This window comes from Coregonus clupeaformis, chromosome 16 (assembly GCF_020615455.1).
Source record: "Coregonus clupeaformis isolate EN_2021a chromosome 16, ASM2061545v1, whole genome shotgun sequence".
Taxonomy (NCBI): domain Eukaryota; kingdom Metazoa; phylum Chordata; class Actinopteri; order Salmoniformes; family Salmonidae; genus Coregonus; species Coregonus clupeaformis.
In genome coordinates, this window is record NC_059207.1 from 20,591,169 (window position 1) to 20,616,285 (window position 25,117).

The 25,117-nt window shown below is 37.1% G+C and overlaps 1 protein-coding gene across 1 annotated transcript in view; it reads right to left on the reverse strand.

Moving 5' to 3' along the window:
- Positions 1-25,117, reverse strand: part of LOC121584279 (extracellular matrix organizing protein FRAS1-like) — a 272,736-nt gene that overhangs the window by 19,712 nt on the left and 227,907 nt on the right. Inside the window, exons 53-56 of the mRNA XM_045225959.1 lie at positions 24,704-24,904; positions 24,266-24,453; positions 23,694-23,969; positions 21,007-21,239 (exon numbers count right to left, since the gene is read on the reverse strand). Coding sequence (XP_045081894.1) covers positions 21,007-21,239; positions 23,694-23,969; positions 24,266-24,453; positions 24,704-24,904 — 898 coding nt within the window. The remainder of the gene's footprint in view (positions 1-21,006; positions 21,240-23,693; positions 23,970-24,265; positions 24,454-24,703; positions 24,905-25,117) is intronic.

Consider the following 25,117-nt stretch of genomic DNA (forward strand, 5'->3'; position numbering starts at 1 on the left):
GGAGGTGTTCTACTATTATAGAACATATGGAGGTGTTCTACTACTATTATAGACCATATGGAGGTGTTCTACTATTATAGACCATATGGAGGTGTTCTACTACTATTATAGACCATATGGAGGTGTTCTACTATTATAGACCATATGGAGGTGTTCTACTACTATTATAGACCATATGGAGGTGTTCTACTATTATAGACCATATGGAGGTGTTCTACTATTATAGACCATATGGAGGTGTTCCACTATTATATACCATATGGAGGTGTTCTACTACTATTATAGACCATATGGAGGTGTTCTACTACTATTATAGACCATATGGAGGTGTTCTACTACTATTATAGACCATATGGAGGTGTTCTACTACTATTATAGACCATATGGAGGTGTTCTACTATTATAGACCATATGGAGGTGTTCTACTACTATTATAGACCATATGGAGGTGTTCTACTACTATTATAGACCATATGGAGGTGTTCTACTACTATTATAGACCATATGGAGGTGTTCTACTACTATTATAGACCATATGGAGGTGTTCTACTACTATTATAGACCATATGGAGGTGTTCTACTACTATTATAGACCATATGGAGGTGTTCTACTACTACTATAGACCATATGGAGGTGTTCTACTATTATAGACCATATGGAGGTGTTCTACTACTATTATAGACCATATGGAGGTGTTCTACTACTATAGACCATATGGAGGTGTTCTACTACTATTATAGACCATATGGAGGTGTTCTACTACTATTATAGACCATATGGAGGTGTTCTACTACTATTATAGACCATATGGAGGTGTTCTACTACTATTATAGACCATATGGAGGTGTTCTACTACTATTATAGACCATATGGAGGTGTTCTACTACTATTATAGACCATATGGAGGTGTTCTACTATTATAGACCATATGGAGGTGTTCTACTACTACTATAGACCATATGGAGGTGTTCTACTACTATTATAGACCATATGGAGGTGTTCTACTACTATTATAGAACATATGGAGGTGTTCTACTATTATTATAGACCATATGGAGGTGTTCTACTACTATTATAGACCATATGGAGGTGTTCTACTATTATAGACCATATGGAGGTGGTCTACTATTATAGACCATTTGGAGGTGTTCTGCTATTATAGACCATATGGAGGTGTTCTACTATTATAGACCATATGGAGGTGTTCTACTACTATTATAGACCATATGGAGGTGTTCTACTACTACTATAGACCATATGGAGGTGTTCTACTATTATAGACCATATGGAGGTGTTCTACTACTATTATAGACCATATGGAGGTGTTCTACTACTATAGACCATATGGAGGTGTTCTACTACTATTATAGACCATATGGAGGTGTTCTACTACTATTATAGAACATATGGAGGTGTTCTACTATTATTATAGACCATATGGAGGTGTTCTACTACTATTATAGACCATATGGAGGTGTTCTACTATTATAGACCATATGGAGGTGGTCTACTATTATAGACCATATGGAGGTGTTCTGCTATTATAGACCATATGGAGGTGTTCTACTATTATAGACCATATGGAGGTGTTCTACTACTATTATAGACCATATGGAGGTGTTCTACTACTACTATAGACCATATGGAGGTGTTCCTACTATTATAGACCATATGGAGGTGTTCTACTACTATTATAGACCATATGGAGGTGTTCTACTACATATAGACCATATGGAGGTGTTCTACTACTATTATAGACCATATGGAGGTGTTCTCCTACTATTATAGACCATATGGAGGTATTCTACTATTATAGACCATATGGAGGTGTTCTACTACTATTATAGATCATATGGAGGTGTTCTACTATTATTATAGACCATATGGAGGTATTTTACTATTATAGACCACATGGAGGTGTTCTACTACTATTATAGACCATATGGAGGTGTTCTACTATTATAGACCATATGGAGGTGTTCTACTACTATTATAGAACATATGGAGGTGTTCTACTACTATTATAGACCATATGGAGGTGTTCTACTACTATTATAGACCATATGGAGGTGTTCTACTATTATAGACCATATGGAGGTGTTCTACTACTATTATAGACCATATGGAGGTGTTCTACTACTATTATAGACCATATGGAGGTGTTCTACTACTACTATAGACCATATGGAGGTGTTCTACTACTATTATAGACCATATGGAGGTGTTCTACTACTATTATAGACCATATGGAGGTGTTCTACTATTATAGACCATATGGAGGTGTTCTACTACTATTATAGACCATATGGAGGTGTTCTACTATTATAGACCATATGGAGGTGTTCTACTACTATTATAGACCATATGGAGGTGTTCTACTATTATAGAACATATGGAGGTGTTCTACTACTATTATAGACCATATGGAGGTGTTCTACTATTATAGACCATATGGAGGTGTTCTACTACTATTATAGACCATATGGAGGTGTTCGACTATTATAGACCATATGGAGGTGTTCTACTACTATTATAGACCATATGGAGGTGTTCTACTATTATAGACCATATGGAGGTGTTCTACTATTATAGACCATATGGAGGTGTTCCACTATTATATACCATATGGAGGTGTTCTACTACTATTATAGACCATATGGAGGTGTTCTACTACTAATATAGACCATATGGAGGTGTTCTACTACTATTATAGACCATATGGAGGTGTTCTACTACTATTATAGATCATATGGAGGTGTTCTACTATTATAGACCATATGGAGGTGTTCTACTACTATTATAGACCATATGGAGGTGTTCTACTACTATTATAGACCATATGGAGGTGTTCTACTACTATTATAGACCATATGGAGGTGTTCTACTACTATTATAGACCATATGGAGGTGTTCTACTACTATTATAGACCATATGGAGGTGTTCTACTACTATTATAGACCATATGGAGGTGTTCTACTATTATAGACCATATGGAGGTGTTCTACTATTATAGACCATATGGAGGTGTTCCACTATTATATACCATATGGAGGTGTTCTACTACTATTATAGACCATATGGAGGTGTTCTACTACTATTATAGACCATATGGAGGTGTTCTACTACTATTATAGACCATATGGAGGTGTTCTACTACTATTATAGACCATATGGAGGTGTTCTACTATTATAGACCATATGGAGGTGTTCTACTACTATTATAGACCATATGGAGGTGTTCTACTACTATTATAGACCATATGGAGGTGTTCTACTACTATTATAGACCATATGGAGGTGTTCTACTACTATTATAGACCATATGGAGGTGTTCTACTACTATTATAGACCATATGGAGGCGTTCTACTATTATAGACCATATGGAGGTGTTCTACTACTATTATAGACCATATGGAGGTGTTCTACTATTATAGAACATATGGAGGTGTTCTACTACTATTATAGACCATATAGTGGTGTTCTACTACTATTATAGACCATATGGAGGTGTTCTACTATTATAGACCATATGGAGGTGTTCTACTACTATTATAGACCATATGGAGGTGTTCTACTATTATAGACCATATGGAGGTGTTCTACTACTATTATAGACCATATGGAGGTGTTCTACTACTACTATAGACCATATGGAGGTGTTCTCCTACTATTATAGACCATATGGAGGTGTTCTACTATTATAGAACATATGGAGGTGTTCTACTACAATTATTTGACCATATGGAGGTGTTCTACTACTATTATAGACCATATGGAGGTGTTCTACTATTATAGACCATATGGAGGTGTTCTACTACTATTATAGACCATATGGAGGTGTTCTACTACTATTATAGACCATATGGAGGTGTTCTACTATTATAGACCATATGGAGGTGTTCTACTACTATAGAACATATGGAGGCGTTCTATTATTATAGACCATATGGAGGTGTTCTACTACTATTATAGACCATATGGAGGTGTTCTACTATTATAGACCATATGGAGGTGTTCTACTATTATAGACCATATGGAGGTGTTCTACTACTACTATAGACCATATGGAGGTGTTCTACTACTATTATAGACCATATGGAGGTGTTCTACTACTATTATAGACCATATGGAGGTGTTCTACTATTATAGACCATATGGAGGTGTTCTACTATTATTATAGACCATATGGAGGTGTTCTACTACTATTATAGACCATATGGAGGTGTTCTACTATTATAGACCATATGGAGGTGGTCTACTATTATAGACCATATGGAGGTGTTCTACTATTATAGACCATATGGAGGTGTTCTACTACTATTATAGACCATATGGAGGTGTTCTACTACTACTATAGACCATATGGAGGTGTTCTACTATTATAGACCATATGGAGGTGTTCTACTACTATTATAGACCATATGGAGGTGTTCTACTACTATTATAGACCATATGGAGGTGTTCTACTACTATTATAGACCATATGGAGGTGTTCTACTATTATAGACCATATGGAGGTGTTCTACTATTATAGACCATATGGAGGTGTTCTACTACTACTATAGACCATATGGAGGTGTTCTACTACTATTATAGACCATATGGAGGTGTTCTACTACTATTATAGACCATATGGAGGTGTTCTACTACTATAGACCATATGGAGGTGTTCTACTACTATTATAGACCATATGGAGGTGTTCTACTACTATTATAGACCATATGGAGGTGTTCTACTACTATTATAGACCATATGGAGGTGTTCTACTACTATTATAGACCATATGGAGGTGTTCTACTACTATTATAGACCATATGGAGGTGTTCTACTACTATTATAGACCATATGGAGGTATTCTACTATTATATACCATATGGAGGTGTTCTACTACTATTATAGACCATATGGAGGTGTTCTACTACTATTATAGACCATATGGAGGTATTCTACTATTATATACCATATGGAGGTGTTCTACTACTATTATAGACCATATGGAGGTGTTCTACTATTATATACCATATGGAGGTGTTCTACTACTATTATAGACCATATGGAGGTGTTCTACTACTATTATAGACCATATGGAGGTGTTCTACTACTATTATAGACCATATGGAGGTGTTCTACTATTATAGACCATATGGAGGTGTTCTACTACTATTATAGACCATATGGAGGTGTTCTACTACTATTATAGACCATATGGAGGTGTTCTACTACTACTATAGACCATATAGAGGTGTTCTACTACTATTATAGACCATATGGAGGTGTTCTACTACTATTATAGACCATATTGAGGTGTTCTACTATTATAGACCATATGGAGGTGTTCTACTACTATTATAGACCATATGGAGGTGTTCTACTATTATAGACCATATGGAGGTGTTCTACTACTATTATAGACCATATGGAGGTGTTCTACTATTATAGAACATATGGAGGTGTTCTACTACTATTATAGACCATATGGAGGTGTTCTACTATTATAGACCATATGGAGGTGTTCTACTACTATTATAGACCATATGGAGGTGTTCTACTATTATAGACCATATGGAGGTGTTCTACTACTATTATAGACCATATGGAGGTGTTCTACTATTATAGACCATATGGAGGTGTTCTACTATTATAGACCATATGGAGGTGTTCCACTATTATATACCATATGGAGGTGTTCTACTACTATTATAGACCATATGGAGGTGTTCTACTACTATTATAGACCATATGGAGGTGTTCTACTACTATTATAGACCATATGGAGGTGTTCTACTACTATTATAGACCATATGGAGGTGTTCTACTATTATAGACCATATGGAGGTGTTCTACTACTATTATAGACCATATGGAGGTGTTCTACTACTATTATAGACCATATGGAGGTGTTCTACTACTATTATAGACCATATGGAGGTGTTCTACTACTATTATAGACCATATGGAGGTGTTCTACTACTATTATAGACCATATGGAGGCGTTCTACTATTATAGACCATATGGAGGTGTTCTACTACTATTATAGACCATATGGAGGTGTTCTACTATTATAGAACATATGGAGGTGTTCTACTACTATTATAGACCATATAGTGGTGTTCTACTACTATTATAGACCATATGGAGGTGTTCTACTATTATAGACCATATGGAGGTGTTCTACTACTATTATAGGCCATATGGAGGTGTTCTACTATTATAGACCATATGGAGGTGTTCTACTACTATTATAGACCATATGGAGGTGTTCTACTACTACTATAGACCATATGGAGGTGTTCTCCTACTATTATATACCATATGGAGGTGTTCTACTATTATAGAACATATGGAGGTGTTCTACTACAATTATTTGACCATATGGAGGTGTTCTACTACTATTATAGACCATATGGAGGTGTTCTACTATTATAGACCATATGGAGGTGTTCTACTACTATTATAGACCATATGGAGGTGTTCTACTACTATTATAGACCATATGGAGGTGTTCTACTATTATAGACCATATGGAGGTGTTCTACTACTATAGAACATATGGAGGCGTTCTATTATTATAGACCATATGGAGGTGTTCTACTACTATTATAGACCATATGGAGGTGTTCTACTATTATAGACCATATGGAGGTGTTCTACTATTATAGACCATATGGAGGTGTTCTACTACTACTATAGACCATATGGAGGTGTTCTACTACTATTATAGACCATATGGAGGTGTTCTACTACTATTATAGACCATATGGAGGTGTTCTACTATTATAGACCATATGGAGGTGTTCTACTATTATTATAGACCATATGGAGGTGTTCTACTACTATTATAGACCATATGGAGGTGTTCTACTATTATAGACCATATGGAGGTGGTCTACTATTATAGACCATATGGAGGTGTTCTACTATTATAGACCATATGGAGGTGTTCTACTACTATTATAGACCATATGGAGGTGTTCTACTACTACTATAGACCATATGGAGGTGTTCTACTATTATAGACCATATGGAGGTGTTCTACTACTATTATAGACCATATGGAGGTGTTCTACTACTATTATAGACCATATGGAGGTGTTCTACTACTATTATAGACCATATGGAGGTGTTCTACTATTATAGACCATATGGAGGTGTTCTACTACTACTATAGACCATATGGAGGTGTTCTACTACTATTATAGACCATATGGAGGTGTTCTACTACTATTATAGACCATATGGAGGTGTTCTACTATTATAGACCATATGGAGGTGTTCTACTATTATTATAGACCATATGGAGGTGTTCTACTACTATTATAGACCATATGGAGGTGTTCTACTATTATAGACCATATGGAGGTGTTCTACTACTATTATAGACCATATGGAGGTGTTCTACTATTATAGACCATATGGAGGTGTTCTACTACTATTATAGACCATATGGAGGTGTTCTACTATTATAGACCATATGGAGGTGTTCTACTATTATAGACCATATGGAGGTGTTCCACTATTATAGACCATATGGAGGTGTTCTACTACTATTATAGACCATATGGAGGTGTTCTACTACTATTATAGACCATATGGAGGTGTTCTACTACTATTATAGACCATATGGAGGTGTTCTACTACTATTATAGACCATATGGAGGTGTTCTACTATTATATACCGTATGGAGGTGTTCTACTACTATTATAGACCATATGGAGGCGTTCTACTATTATAGACCATATGGAGGTGTTCTACTACTATTATAGACCATATGGAGGTGTTCTACTACTATTATAGACCATATGGAGGTGTTCTACTACTATTATAGACCATATGGAGGTGTTCTACTACTATTATAGACCATATGGAGGTGTTCTACTATTATAGACCATATGGAGGTGTTCTACTACTATTATAGACCATATGGAGGTGTTCTACTATTATAGACCATATGGAGGTGTTCTACTATTATAGACAATATGGAGGTGTTCCACTATTATAGACCATATGGAGGTGTTCTACTACTATTATAGACCATATGGAGGTGTTCTACTACTATAGACCATATGGAGGTGTTCTACTACTATTATAGACCATATGGAGGTGTTCTACTACTATTATAGACCATATGGAGGTGTTCTACTATTATAGACCATATGGAGGTGTTCTACTACTATTATAGACCATATGGAGGTGTTCTACTATTATAGACCATATGGAGGTGTTCTACTACTATTATAGACCATATGGAGGTGTTCTACTACTATTATAGACCATATGGAGGTGTTCTACTACTATTATAGACCATATGGAGGTGTTCTACTACTATTATAGACCATATGGAGGTGTTCTACTACTATTATAGACCATATGGAGGTGTTCTACTATTATAGACCATATGGAGGTGTTCTACTACTATTATAGACCATATGGAGGTGTTCTACTATTATAGACCATATGGAGGTGTTCTACTATTATAGACCATATGGAGGTGTTCCACTATTATAGACCATATGGAGGTGTTCTACTACTACTATAGACCATATGGAGGTGTTCTACTACTATTATAGACCATATGGAGGTGTTCTACTACTATTATAGACCATATGGAGGTGTTCTACTACTATTATAGACCATATGGAGGTGTTCTACTATTATATACCATATGGAGGTGTTCTACTACTATTATAGACCATATGGAGGCGTTCTACTATTATAGACCATATGGAGGTGTTCTACTACTATTATAGACCATATGGAGGTGTTCTACTACTATTATAGACCATATGGAGGTGTTCTACTACTATTATAGACCATATGGAGGTGTTCTACTACTATTATAGACCATATGGAGGTGTTCTACTACTATTATAGACCATATGGAGGTGTTCTACTATTATATACCATATGGAGGTGTTCTACTACTATTATAGACCATATGGAGGCGTTCTACTATTATAGACCATATGGAGGTGTTCTACTACTATTATAGACCATATGGAGGTGTTCTACTACTATTATAGACCATATGGAGGTGTCCTACTACTATTATAGACCATATGGAGGTGTTCTACTACTATTATAGACCACATGGAGGTGTTCTACTACTATTATAGACCATATGGAGGTGTTCTACTACTATTATAGACCATATGGAGGTGTTCTACTATTATAGACCATATGGAGGTGTTCTACTACTATTATAGACCACATGGAGGTGTTCTACTACTATTATAGACCATATGGAGGTGTTCTACTACTATTATAGACCATATGGAGGTGTTCTACTATTATAGACCATATGGAGGTGGTCTACTATTATAGACCATTTGGAGGTGTTCTGCTATTATAGACCATATGGAGGTGTTCTACTACAATAGACCATATGGAGGTGTTCTACTACAATAGACCATATGGAGGTGTTCTACTACTATTATAGACCATATGGAGGTGTTCTACTACTATTATAGACCATATGGAGGTGTTCTACTACTATTATAGACCATATGGAGGTGTTCTACTACTATTATAGACCATATGGAGGTGTTCTACTACTATTATAGACCATATGGAGGTGTTCTACTACTATTATAGACCATATGGAGGTGTTCTCCTACTATTATAGACCATATGGAGGTATTATACTATTATATACCATATGGAGGTGTTCTACTACTATTATAGACCATATGGAGGTGTTCTACTACTATTATAGACCATATGGAGGTATTCTACTATTATATACCATATGGAGGTGTTCTACTACTATTATAGACCATATGGAGGTGTTCTACTATTATATACCATATGGAGGTGTTCTACTACTATTATAGACCATATGGAGGTGTTCTACTACTATTATAGACCATATGGAGGTGTTCTACTACTATTATAGACCATATGGAGGTGTTCTCCTACTATTATAGACCATATGGAGGTGGTCTACTATTATAGACCATTTGGAGGTGTTCTGCTATTATAGACCATATGGAGGTGTTCTACTACAATAGACCATATGGAGGTGTTCTACTACAATAGACCATATGGAGGTGTTCTACTACTATTATAGACCATATGGAGGTGTTCTACTACTATTATAGACCATATGGAGGTGTTCTACTACTATTATAGACCATATGGAGGTGTTCTACTACTATTATAGACCATATGGAGGTGTTCTACTACTATTATAGACCATATGGAGGTGTTCTACTACTATTATAGACCATATGGAGGTGTTCTCCTACTATTATAGACCATATGGAGGTATTATACTATTATATACCATATGGAGGTGTTCTACTACTATTATAGACCATATGGAGGTGTTCTACTACTATTATAGACCATATGGAGGTATTCTACTATTATATACCATATGGAGGTGTTCTACTACTATTATAGACCATATGGAGGTGTTCTACTATTATATACCATATGGAGGTGTTCTACTACTATTATAGACCATATGGAGGTGTTCTACTACTATTATAGACCATATGGAGGTGTTCTACTACTATTATAGACCATATGGAGGTGTTCTACTACTATTATAGACCATATGGAGGTGTTCTACTATTATAGACCATATGGAGGTGGTCTACTATTATAGACCATTTGGAGGTGTTCTGCTATTATAGACCATATGGAGGTGTTCTACTATTATAGACCATATGGAGGTGTTCTACTACTATTATAGACCATATGGAGGTGTTCTACTACAATAGACCATATGGAGGTGTTCTACTACTATTATAGACCATATGGAGGTGTTCTACTACTATTATAGACCATATGGAGGTGTTCTACTACTATTATAGACCATATGGAGGTGTTCTACTACTATTATAGACCATATGGAGGTGTTCTACTACTATTATAGACCATATGGAGGTGTTCTACTACTATTATAGACCATATGGAGGTGTTCTCCTACTATTATAGACCATATGGAGGTATTATACTATTATATACCATATGGAGGTGTTCTACTACTATTATAGACCATATGGAGGTGTTCTACTACTATTATAGACCATATGGAGGTATTCTACTATTATATACCATATGGAGGTGTTCTACTACTATTATAGACCATATGGAGGTGTTCTACTATTATATACCATATGGAGGTGTTCTACTACTATTATAGACCATATGGAGGTGTTCTACTACTATTATAGACCATATGGAGGTGTTCTACTACTATTATAGACCATATGGAGGTGTTCTACTATTATTATAGACCATATGGAGGTGTTCTACTACTATTATAGACCATATGGAGGTGTTCTACTACTACTATAGACCATATGGAGGTGTTCTACTACTATTATAGACCATATGGAGGTGTTCTACTATTATAGACCATATGGAGGTGTTCTACTACTATTATAGACCATATGGAGGTGTTCTACTATTATAGACCATATGGAGGTGTTCTACTACTATTATAGACCATATGGAGGTATTCTACTATTATATACCATATGGAGGTGTTCTACTACTATTATAGACCATATGGAGGTGTTCTACTATTATATACCATATGGAGGTGTTCTACTACTATTATAGACCATATGGAGGTGTTCTACTACTATTATAGACCATATGGAGGTGTTCTACTACTATTATAGACCATATGGAGGTGTTCTACTACTATTATAGACCATATGGAGGTGTTCTACTACTATTATAGACCATATGGAGGTGTTCTACTACTATTATAGACCATATGGAGGTGTTCTACTACTATTATAGACCATATGGAGGTGTTCTACTATTATAGACCATATGGAGGTGTTCTACTACTATTATAGACCATATGGAGGTGTTCTACTATTATAGACCATATGGAGGTGTTCTACTACTATTATAGACCATATGGAGGTGTTCTACTATTATAGACCATATGGAGGTGTTCTACTACTATTATAGACCATATGGAGGTGTTCTACTATTATAGACCATATGGAGGTGTTCTACTACTATTATAGACCATATGGAGGTGTTCTACTATTATAGACCATATGGAGGTGTTCTACTACTATTATAGACCATATGGAGGTGTTCTACTATTATAGACCATATGGAGGTGTTCTACTATTATAGACCATATGGAGGTGTTCCACTATTATAGACCATATGGAGGTGTTCTACTACTATTATAGACCATATGGAGGTGTTCTACTACTATTATAGACCATATGGAGGTGTTCTACTACTATTATAGACCATATGGAGGTGTTCTACTACTATTATAGACCATATGGAGGTGTTCTACTACTATTATAGACCATATGGAGGTGTTCTACTACTATTATAGACCATATGGAGGTGTTCTACTACTATTATAGACCATATGGAGGTGTTCTACTACTATTATAGACCATATGGAGGTGTTCTACTACTATTATAGACCATATGGAGGTGTTCTACTATTATAGACCATATGGAGGTGTTCTACTACTATTATAGACCATATGGAGGCGTTCTACTATTATAGACCATATGGAGGTGTTCTACTACTATTATAGACCATATGGAGGTGTTCTACTATTATAGAACATATGGAGGTGTTCTACTACTATTATAGACCATATGGAGGTGTTCTACTACTATTATAGACCATATGGAGGTGTTCTACTATTATAGACCATATGGAGGTGTTCTACTACTATTATAGACCATATGGAGGTGTTCTACTACTACTATAGACCATATGGAGGTGTTCTACTACTATTATAGACCATATGGAGGTGTTCTACTATTATAGAACATATGGAGGTGTTCTACTACTATTATTTGACCATATGGAGGTGTTCTACTACTATTATAGACCATATGGAGGTGTTCTACTATTATAGACCATATGGAGGTGTTCTACTACTATTATAGACCATATGGAGGTGTTCTACTACTATTATAGACCATATGGAGGTGTTCTACTATTATAGACCATATGGAGGTGTTCTACTACTATAGAACATATGGAGGCGTTCTTATTATAGACCATATGGAGGTGTTCTACTACTATTATAGACCATATGGAGGTGTTCTACTATTATAGACCATATGGAGGTGTTCTACTATTATAGACCATATGGAGGTGTTCTACTACTACTATAGACCATATGGAGGTGTTCTACTACTATTATAGACCATATGGAGGTGTTCTACTACTATTATAGACCATATGGAGGTGTTCTACTATTATAGACCATATGGAGGTGTTCTACTATTATTATAGACCATATGGAGGTGTTCTACTACTATTATAGACCATATGGAGGTGTTCTACTATTATAGACCATATGGAGGTGGTCTACTATTATAGACCATATGGAGGTGTTCTGCTATTATAGACCATATGGAGGTGTTCTACTATTATAGACCATATGGAGGTGTTCTACTACTATTATAGACCATATGGAGGTGTTCTACTACTACTATAGACCATATGGAGGTGTTCTACTATTATAGACCATATGGAGGTGTTCTACTACTATTATAGACCATATGGAGGTGTTCTACTACTATAGACCATATGGAGGTGTTCTACTACTATTATAGACCATATGGAGGTGTTCTACTACTATTATAGACCATATGGAGGTGTTCTACTATTATAGACCATATGGAGGTGTTCTACTACTATTATAGACCATATGGAGGTGTTCTACTATTATAGACCATATGGAGGTGTTCTACTACTATTATAGACCATATGGAGGTGTTCTACTATTATAGAACATATGGAGGTGTTCTACTACTATTATAGACCATATGGAGGTGTTCTACTATTATAGACCATATGGAGGTGTTCTACTACTATTATAGACCATATGGAGGTGTTCTACTATTATAGACCATATGGAGGTGTTCTACTACTATTATAGACCATATGGAGGTGTTCTACTATTATAGACCATATGGAGGTGTTCTACTATTATAGACCATATGGAGGTGTTCCACTATTATATACCATATGGAGGTGTTCTACTACTATTATAGACCATATGGAGGTGTTCTACTACTATTATAGACCATATGGAGGTGTTCTACTACTATTATAGACCATATGGAGGTGTTCTACTATTATAGACCATATGGAGATGTTCTACTATTATAGACCATATGGAGGTGTTCTACTACTATAGAACATATGGAGGCGTTCTATTATTATAGACCATATGGAGGTGTTCTACTACTATTATAGACCATATGGAGGTGTTCTACTATTATAGACCATATGGAGGTGTTCTACTATTATAGACCATATGGAGGTGTTCTACTACTACTATAGACCATATGGAGGTGTTCTACTACTATTATAGACCATATGGAGGTGTTCTACTACTATTATAGACCATATGGAGGTGTTCTACTATTATAGACCATATGGAGGTGTTCTACTATTATTATAGACCATATGGAGGTGTTCTACTACTATTATAGACCATATGGAGGTGTTCTACTATTATAGACCATATGGAGGTGGTCTACTATTATAGACCATATGGAGGTGTTCTGCTATTATAGACCATATGGAGGTGTTCTACTATTATAGACCATATGGAGGTGTTCTACTACTATTATAGACCATATGGAGGTGTTCTACTACTACTATAGACCATATGGAGGTGTTCTACTATTATAGACCATATGGAGGTGTTCTACTACTATTATAGACCATATGGAGGTGTTCTACTACTATAGACCATATGGAGGTGTTCTACTACTATTATAGACCATATGGAGGTGTTCTACTATTATAGACCATATGGAGGTGTTCTACTACTATAGAACATATGGAGGTGTTCTACTATTATAGACCATATGGAGGTGTTCTACTACTATTATAGACCATATGGAGGTGTTCTACTATTATAGACCATATGGAGGTGTTCTACTATTATAGACCATATGGAGGTGTTCTACTACTACTATAGACCATATGGAGGTGTTCTACTACTATTATAGACCATATGGAGGTGTTCTACTACTATTATAGACCATATGGAGGTGTTCTACTATTATAGACCATATGGAGGTGTTCTACTATTATTATAGACCATATGGAGGTGTTCTACTACTATTATAGACCATATGGAGGTGTTCTACTATTATAGACCATATGGAGGTGGTCTACTATTATAGACCATATGGAGGTGTTACTACTATTATAGACCATATGGAGGTGTTCTACTACTATTATAGACCATATGGAGGCGTTCTACTATTATAGACCATATGGAGGTGTTCTACTACTATTATAGACCATATGGAGGTGTTCTACTATTATAGAACATATGGAGGTGTTCTACTACTATTATAGACCATATGGAGGTGTTCTACTACTATTGTAGACCATATGGAGGTTTTCTACTATTATAGACCATATGGAGGTGTTCTACTACTATTATAGACCATATGGAGGTGTTCTACTATTATAGACCATATGGAGGTGTTCTACTATTATAGAACATATGGAGGTGTTCTACTACTATTATTTGACCATATGGAGGTGTTCTACTACTATTATAGACCATATGGAGGTGTTCTACTATTATAGACCATATGGAGGTGTTCTACTACTATTATATACCATATGGAGGTGTTCTACTACTATTATAGACCATATGGAGGTGCTCTACTACTATAGAACATATGGAGGCGTTCTATTATTATAGACCATATGGAGGTGTTCTACTACTATTATAGACCATATGGAGGTGTTCTACTATTATAGACCATATGGAGGTGTTCTACTATTATAGACCATATGGAGGTGTTCTACTACTACTATAGACCATATGGAGGTGTTCTACTACTATTATAGACCATATGGAGGTGTTCTACTACTATTATAGACCATATGGAGGTGTTCTACTATTATAGACCATATGGAGGTGTTCTACTATTATTATAGACCATATGGAGGTGTTCTACTACTATTATAGACCATATGGAGGTGTTCTACTATTATAGACCATATGGAGGTCGTCTACTATTATAGACCATATGGAGGTGTTCTGCTATTATAGACCATATGGATGTGTTCTACTATTATAGACCATATGGAGGTGTTCTACTACTATTATAGACCATATGGAGGTGTTCTACTACTATAGACCATATGGAGGTGTTCTACTACTATTATAGACCATATGGAGGTGTTCTACTATTATAGACCATATGGAGGTGTTCTACTACTATAGAACATATGGAGGCGTTCTATTATTATAGACCATATGGAGGTGTTCTACTACTATTATAGACCATATGGAGGTGTTCTACTATTATAGACCATATGGAGGTGTTCTACTATTATAGACCATATGGAGGTGTTCTACTACTACTATAGACCATATGGAGGTGTTCTACTACTATTATAGACCATATGGAGGTGTTCTACTACTATTATAGACCATATGGAGGTGTTCTACTATTATAGACCATATGGAGGTGTTCTACTATTATTATAGACCATATGGAGGTGTTCTACTACTATTATAGACCATATGGAGGTGTTCTACTATTATAGACCATATGGAGGTGGTCTACTATTATAGACCATATGGAGGTGTTCTACTATTATAGACCATATGGAGGTGTTCTACTACTATTATAGACCATATGGAGGCGTTCTACTATTATAGACCATATGGAGGTGTTCTACTACTATTATAGACCATATGGAGGTGTTCTACTATTATAGAACATATGGAGGTGTTCTACTACTATTATAGACCATATGGAGGTGTTCTACTACTATTGTAGACCATATGGAGGTTTTCTACTATTATAGACCATATGGAGGTGTTCTACTACTATTATAGACCATATGGAGGTGTTCTACTATTATAGACCATATGGAGGTGTTCTACTATTATAGAACATATGGAGGTGTTCTACTACTATTATTTGACCATATGGAGGTGTTCTACTACTATTATAGACCATATGGAGGTGTTCTACTATTATAGACCATATGGAGGTGTTCTACTACTATTATATACCATATGGAGGTGTTCTACTACTATTATAGACCATATGGAGGTTTTCTACTATTATAGACCATATGGAGGTGCTCTACTACTATAGAACATATGGAGGCGTTCTATTATTATAGACCATATGGAGGTGTTCTACTACTATTATAGACCATATGGAGGTGTTCTACTATTATAGACCATATGGAGGTGTTCTACTATTATAGACCATATGGAGGTGTTCTACTACTACTATAGACCATATGGAGGTGTTCTACTACTATTATAGACCATATGGAGGTGTTCTACTATTATAGACCATATGGAGGTGTTCTACTATTATTATAGACCATATGGAGGTGTTCTACTACTATTATAGACCATATGGAGGTGTTCTACTATTATAGACCATATGGAGGTGTTCTACTATTATTATAGACCATATGGAGGTGTTCTACTACTATTATAGACCATATGGAGGTGTTCTACTATTATAGACCATATGGAGGTGGTCTACTATTATAGACCATATGGAGGTGTTCTACTATTATAGACCATATGGAGGTGTTCTACTACTATTATAGACCATATGGAGGCGTTCTACTATTATAGACCATATGGAGGTGTTCTACTACTATTATAGACCATATGGAGGTGTTCTACTATTATAGAACATATGGAGGTGTTCTACTACTATTATAGACCATATGGAGGTGTTCTACTACTATTGTAGACCATATGGAGGTTTTCTACTATTATAGACCATATGGAGGTGTTCTACTACTATTATAGACCATATGGAGGTGTTCTACTATTATAGACCATATGGAGGTGTTCTACTATTATAGAACATATGGAGGTGTTCTACTACTATTATTTGACCATATGGAGGTGTTCTACTACTATTATAGACCATATGGAGGTGTTCTACTATTATAGACCATATGGAGGTGTTCTACTACTATTATATACCATATGGAGGTGTTCTACTACTATTATAGACCATATGGAGGTTTTCTACTATTATAGACCATATGGAGGTGCTCTACTACTATAGAACATATGGAGGCGTTCTATTATTATAGACCATATGGAGGTGTTCTACTACTATTATAGACCATATGGAGGTGTTCTACTATTATAGACCATATGGAGGTGTTCTACTATTATAGACCATATGGAGGTGTTCTACTACTACTATAGACCATATGGAGGTGTTCTACTACTATTATAGACCATATGGAGGTGTTCTACTACTATTATAGACCATATGGAGGTGTTCTACTATTATAGACCATATGGAGGTGTTCTACTATTATTATAGACCATATGGAGGTGTTCTACTACTATTATAGACCATATGGAGGTGTTCTACTATTATAGACCATATGGAGGTCGTCTACTATTATAGACCATATGGAGGTGTTCTGCTATTATAGACCATATGGATGTGTTCTACTATTATAGACCATATGGAGGTGTTCTACTACTATTATAGACCATATGGAGGTGTTCTACTACTACTATAGACCATATGGAGGTGTTCTACTATTATAGACCATATGGAGGTGTTCTACTACTATTATAGACCATATGGAGGTGTTCTACTACTATAGACCATATGGAGGTGTTCTACTACTATTATAGACCATATGGAGGTGTTCTACTATTATATACCATATGGAGGTGTTCTACTACTATTATAGACCATATGGAGGTGTTCTACTACTATTATAGACCATATGGAGGTGTTCTACTACTATTATAGACCATATGGAGGTGTTCTACTATTATAGACCATATGGAGGTGTTCTACTACTATTATAGACCATATGGAGGTGTTCTACTACTATTATAGACCATATGGAGGTGTTCCACTATTATATACCATATGGAGGTGTTCTACTACTATTATAGACCATATGGAGGTGTTCTACTACTATTATAGACCATATGGAGGTGTTCTACTACTATTATAGACCATATGGAGGTGTTCTACTACTATTATAGACCATATGGAGGTGTTCTACTATTATAGACCATATGGAGGTGTTCTACTACTATTATAGACCATATGGAGGTGTTCTACTACTATTATAGACCATATGGAGGTGTTCTACTACTATTATAGACCATATGGAGGTGTTCTACTATTATAGACCATGTGGAGGTGTTCTACTACTATTATAGACCATATGGAGGTGTTCTACTACTATTATAGACCATATGGAGGTGTTCTACTATTATAGACCATGTGGAGGTGTTCTACTACTATTATAGACCATATGGAGGTGTTCTACTATTATAGAACATATGGAGGTGTTCTACTACTATTATTTGACCATATGGAGGTGTTCTACTACTATTATAGACCATATGGAGGTGTTCTACTACTATTATAGACCATATGGAGGTGTTCTACTACTATTATAGACCATATGGAGGTGTTCTACTACTATAGAACATATGGAGGCGTTCTATTATTATAGACCATATGGAGGTGTTCTACTACTATTATAGACCATATGGAGGTGTTCTACTATTATAGACCATATGGAGGTGTTCTACTACTATTATAGACCATATGGAGGTGTTCTACTATTATAGACCATATGGAGGTGTTCTACTATTATTATAGACCATATGGAGGTGTTCTACTATTATAGAACATATGGAGGTGTTCTACTACTATTATAGACCATATGGAGGTGTTCTACTATTATTATAGACCATATGGAGGTGTTCTACTATTATAGACCATATGGAGGTGTTCTACTATTATAGAACATATGGAGGTGTTCTACTACTATTATAGACCATATGGAGGTGTTCTACTATTATAGACCATATGGAGGTGTTCTACTATTATTATAGACCATATGGAGGTGTTCTACTATTATAGACCATATGGAGGTGTTCTACTACTATTATAGACCATATGGAGGTGTTCTACTATTATAGACCATATGGAGGTGTTCTACTACTACTATAGACCATATGGAGGTGTTCTACTATTATTATAGACCATATGGAGGTGTTCTACTATTATAGACCATATGGAGGTGTTCTACTATTATAGACCATATGGAGGTGTTCTACTACTATTATATACCATATGGAGGTGTTCTACTACTATTATAGACCATATGGAGGTATTCTACTACTATTATAGACCATATGGAGGTGTTCTACTATTATAGACCATATGGAGGTGTTCTACTACTATTATAGACCACATGGAGGTGTTCTACTACTATTATAGACCATATGGAGGTATTCTACTATTATAGACCATATGGAGGTGTTCTACTATTATTATAGACCATATGGAGGTATTTTACTATTATAGACCACATGGAGGTGTTCTACTACTATTATAGACCATATGGAGGTATTCTACTATTATAGACCACATGGAGGTGTTCTACTACTATTATAGATCATATGGAGGTGTTCTAGTACTATTATAGACCATATGGAGGTGTTCTACTATTATAGACCATATGGAGATGTTCTACTACTATTATAGACCATATGGAGGTGTTCTACTACTATTATAGACCATATGGAGGTGTTCTACTATTATAGACCAAATGTATTGCGATTCAATATTGCGATCTTATTGAGATCCGATGTTTCAAACATATTGCTGACTATGTCTGCTGCAGGGGGAGAAGAGAGAGCATGAGAAAATGTATTTAGATCAGTCAGGTAAATAAAAGTGCTGAAAACAAAATGGCTCCCTATTTAAAAAGAAGATGGAGAACAAGCTTTGGTGCAGGTACAGCCGACTAGCTAAAAAATTATATTGCAATATTGTCCGAAATAATGTTGTGATATATCGTCAGAAATAATATCCAGATATGTAAATGTACCGATTTCTCCATCACTCTTTGTGTATGTTCGTGTACATGCGTTCCTGTGTGCATGAGTGTGTGTGCATGTGTGTGTGAGTGTGTGTGCATGTGTGTGTGAGTGTGTGTGTGTGTATGAAAATCTCCTTGCTCACCGATTCGGGTGCTCCTTTTGTTTGACATCCAGGTACTTCAGCGTGGCGATGAACGACTGCGCCTGGAACCCTCTGGCGGTTCCCGTGGTAACGGTGGTGTGGCAAATGGAGCTCTCGGTGCTGATGGTTGCTATGTTACTCCTCAGGGGTGTTCCAAGATGTCCGGACTTGTCCCGGGCCTGGGCCACACAGCGCACATGGAACCGCCGAGAGAAATATATACTGTCCAGGACCTGTGGATAAAATATAGACAGTCAATCAATCATCATCAATCACGCATGTGGAACCACCAGTTGTAGATTACACACAGAACCCTCTCTTCACACACAACAAATAACCCTCTCTTCACACAACAACTGAACCCTCTCTTCACACACAACAACATAACTCTCTCTTCACACAACAAACAGAACCCTCTCTTCACACAACAAACAGAACCCTCTCTTCACACAACAACAGAACTCTTTCTTCACACAACAACAGAACCCTCTCTTTCTTCTATAGTCGTGGTCAAACGTATTGAGAATGACACAAATACTAATTTTCACAACGTCTGCTGCCTCAGTTTTTATGATGGCAATTTGCATATACTCCAGAATGTCATGAAGAGTGATCAGATGAAAAAGTCCCTCTTTGCCATGAAAATGAACTTAATCCCCAAAAAACATTTCCACTGCATTCCAGCCCTGCCACAAAAGGACCAGCTGACATCATGTCAGTGATTCTCTCGTTAACACAGGTGAGAGTGTTGACGAGGACAAGGCTGGAGATCACTCTGTCATGCTGTTTGAGTTAGAATAACAGACTGGAAGATTTAAAAGGAGGGTGGTGCTTGAAATCATTGTTCTTCCTCTGTTAACCATGGTTACATGCAAGGAAACACGTGCCGTCATCATTGCTTTGCACAAAAAGGGCTTCACGGGCAAGGATATTGCTGCTAGTAAGATTGCACCTAAATCAACCATTTATCGGATCATCAAGAACTTCAAGGAGAGAGGTTCAATTGTTGTGAAGAAGGCGTCAGGGCGCCCAAGAAAGTCCAGCAAGCGTCAGGACCGTCTCCTAAAGTTGATTCAGCTGCGGGATCGGGGCACCACCAGTGCAGAGCTTGCTCAGGAATGGCAGTAGGCAGGTGTGAGTGCATCTGCACGCACAGTGAGGCGAAGACTTTTGGAGGATGGCCTGGTGTCAAGAAGGGCAGCAAAGAAGCCACTTCTCTCCAGGAAAAACATCAGGGACAGACTGATATTCTGCAAAAGGTACAGGGATTGGACTGCTGAGGACTGGGTTAAAGTCATTTTCTCTGATGAATCCCCTTTCCGATTGTTTGGGGCATCCCGGAAAACACCTTGTCCGGAGAAGACAAGGTGAGCGCTACCATCAGTCCTGTGTAATGCCAACAGTAAAGCATCCTGAGACCATTCATGTGTGGGGTTGCTTCTCAGCCAAGGGAGTGGGCTCACTCACAATTTTGCCTTAGAACACAGCCATGAATAAAGAATGGTACCGACACATCCTCCGAGAGAAACTTCTTCCAACCATCCAAGAACAGTTTGGTGACGACCAATGCCTTTTGATGGAGCACCTTGCCATAAGGCAAAAGTGATAAATCCCATTGAGAACTTGTGGTCGATCCTCAATTCTGACAAACTCCAGCATTGATTATGCAAGATTGGGCTGCCATCAGTCAGGATGTGGCCCAGAAGTTAATTGACAGCATGCCAGGGCGGATTGCAGAGGTCTTGAAAAAGAAGGGTCAACACCACAAATATTGACTCTTTGCATAAACTTAATGTAATTGTCAATAAAAGCCTTTGACACTTATGGAATGCTTGTAATTATACTTCAGTATACCATAGTAACATCTGACAAAAATATCTCATAACACTGAAGCAGCGAACTTTGTGAAGACCAATACTTGTGTCATTCTCAAAACTTTTGACCACGACTGTACATCATTCTCACTACTTCCAATCCCTAGTATGCTACTACTACTACTGCTACTGCTACTACTGCTACTACTACTACTACTACTACTACTACTACTACTACTACTACTACTGCTACTATGGCTACTACTAGTACTGCTATTACTACTATTACTACTATTACTACTACTACTGCTACTACTACTGCTACACTACTGCTACTACTACTACTGCTGCTGCTACTACTACTATTACTACTACTACTACTACTGCTACTGCTACTACTACTACTACTACTACTACTACCACTACTGCTGCTACTACTACTATTACTACTACTCCTACTACTACTACTACTACTACTACTACTACTACTGCTACTATGGCTACTACTAGTACTGCTATTACTACTATTACTACTATTACTACTACTACTGCTACTACTACTACTACTACTGCTACTATGGCTACTACTAGTACTGCTATTACTACTATTACTACTATTACTACTACTACTGCTACTACTACTGCTACACTACTGCTACTACTACTACTGCTGCTGCTACTACTACTATTACTACTGCTGCTACTACTACTACTACTACTACTACTACTACTACCACTACTGCTGCTACTACTACTATTACTATTACTACTACTCCTACTACTACTACTACTACTACTACTACTGCTACTATGGCTACTACTAGTACTACTACTACTATTACTACTACTACTACTGCTACTACTGCTACTCACCATATGGTTAACCCCAGTATAGGGTGTGGTATCAGTGACGGTCTCGAAGGGTGACCTGGCCCCGTTGTTGTCTGTAGGGGCAGCCACCTCCCAGGAGAAGTGAACAGAGGTCTGGTTGATGCCTGCCTCCTCGCAGCGCTCCCTCATCACAGAGTATTTGGGGTAGTGGGGGTCACAAGGTGTCACACACACCAGGGGGTAACCAGGCGCCGGCTGCTTCTTACTGCCCTCCTTAGACACCTCAGCCACGTTGTCATAGTCTGACAGGGACACCACCTGGGGGAGAGGGGAGGGAGGGAGTTAAAGGGAGGTGGAGTTCATAGTTACATTTTGATGAAAGACAGTTAGCTGGCAGAGGGCTGAACTAATGAATACATGTCAATCTGAAGATAGGATTCATCTCAGAAAACATAAGCAATTGTGGCTACAATGTTTGAAGAATACATTTAGAATTTCAATTTACAACTTACATAAGTGTTCATTTTACCTGAACATTTGAAGAAAATGATTTTGTAATACACATAATGCTAAAGCAATTCCATTTAAATTTGAATGTGAGCCATGTTCCTTACAATAGGTGTGGCCGGAAGGATGAGACTCCCCGCAGCTTCCTGGTCGAGGATGGTGACTCTTGCCGTGGTGATCTCTCCAAGCACCGCCTCCACTGGGTCGTCAGGGCCGAGGACCAATGAGAAGGACTCGTGCCACTCCCTGTCCTCATTGGACAGAATCTCCACCTTGAACAGGATGTGGTCCATGCCTACATGGAAAGATAGAAAAAAAAGTTGAGTCATGTTTACTTATGCTGTATCGTCGACGTGATGTAACACACCTTCAATAACGTAAAAACATATTCCATTTCCTGTCAAATTCCCTCTGAAACCGGTGAATAGAAATGCACAGCACCCAGTCTGAACAATCACTAAAGAGCAGTGTGATTGGCTATGAGGTTCTTGTAGACAGATGTACTACACTACCCATAATGCTCCTTCTCAATAAGTCTTTCTGACCAGGTGTGAACTTGAGGACTCTGCTCTTGGGGTTGTAGTCCACTCCGGACTGGGCTGAACCGTCCCGGGTGCTGCAGCGGACCTTGGAGGTGCGGTCCTGGTCTCCTGTCCTAACCACCTTGATGTTAAGCACCTCGATGCCGTCTGGCCCAGGGGGCTCCCGCACCTGGTACGACGTCTGCTCAAACTCTATGGTGGGGGCTGGGGTGGTACAATATCAATGTTCACTTTATAATGAACATGTGAAATTAAACTTGCAATGCATTTTTACAATGACTGGGCTTTTTCCTATGTAGAAGATTACCCTGTGTTTCTGTTGGTAATGTCTTACAATGCTATTACCTTATACAATACATTACATACTATACAGTACATACCATACAAACTATCAACTGCCAGTCTGCCACTCTATTC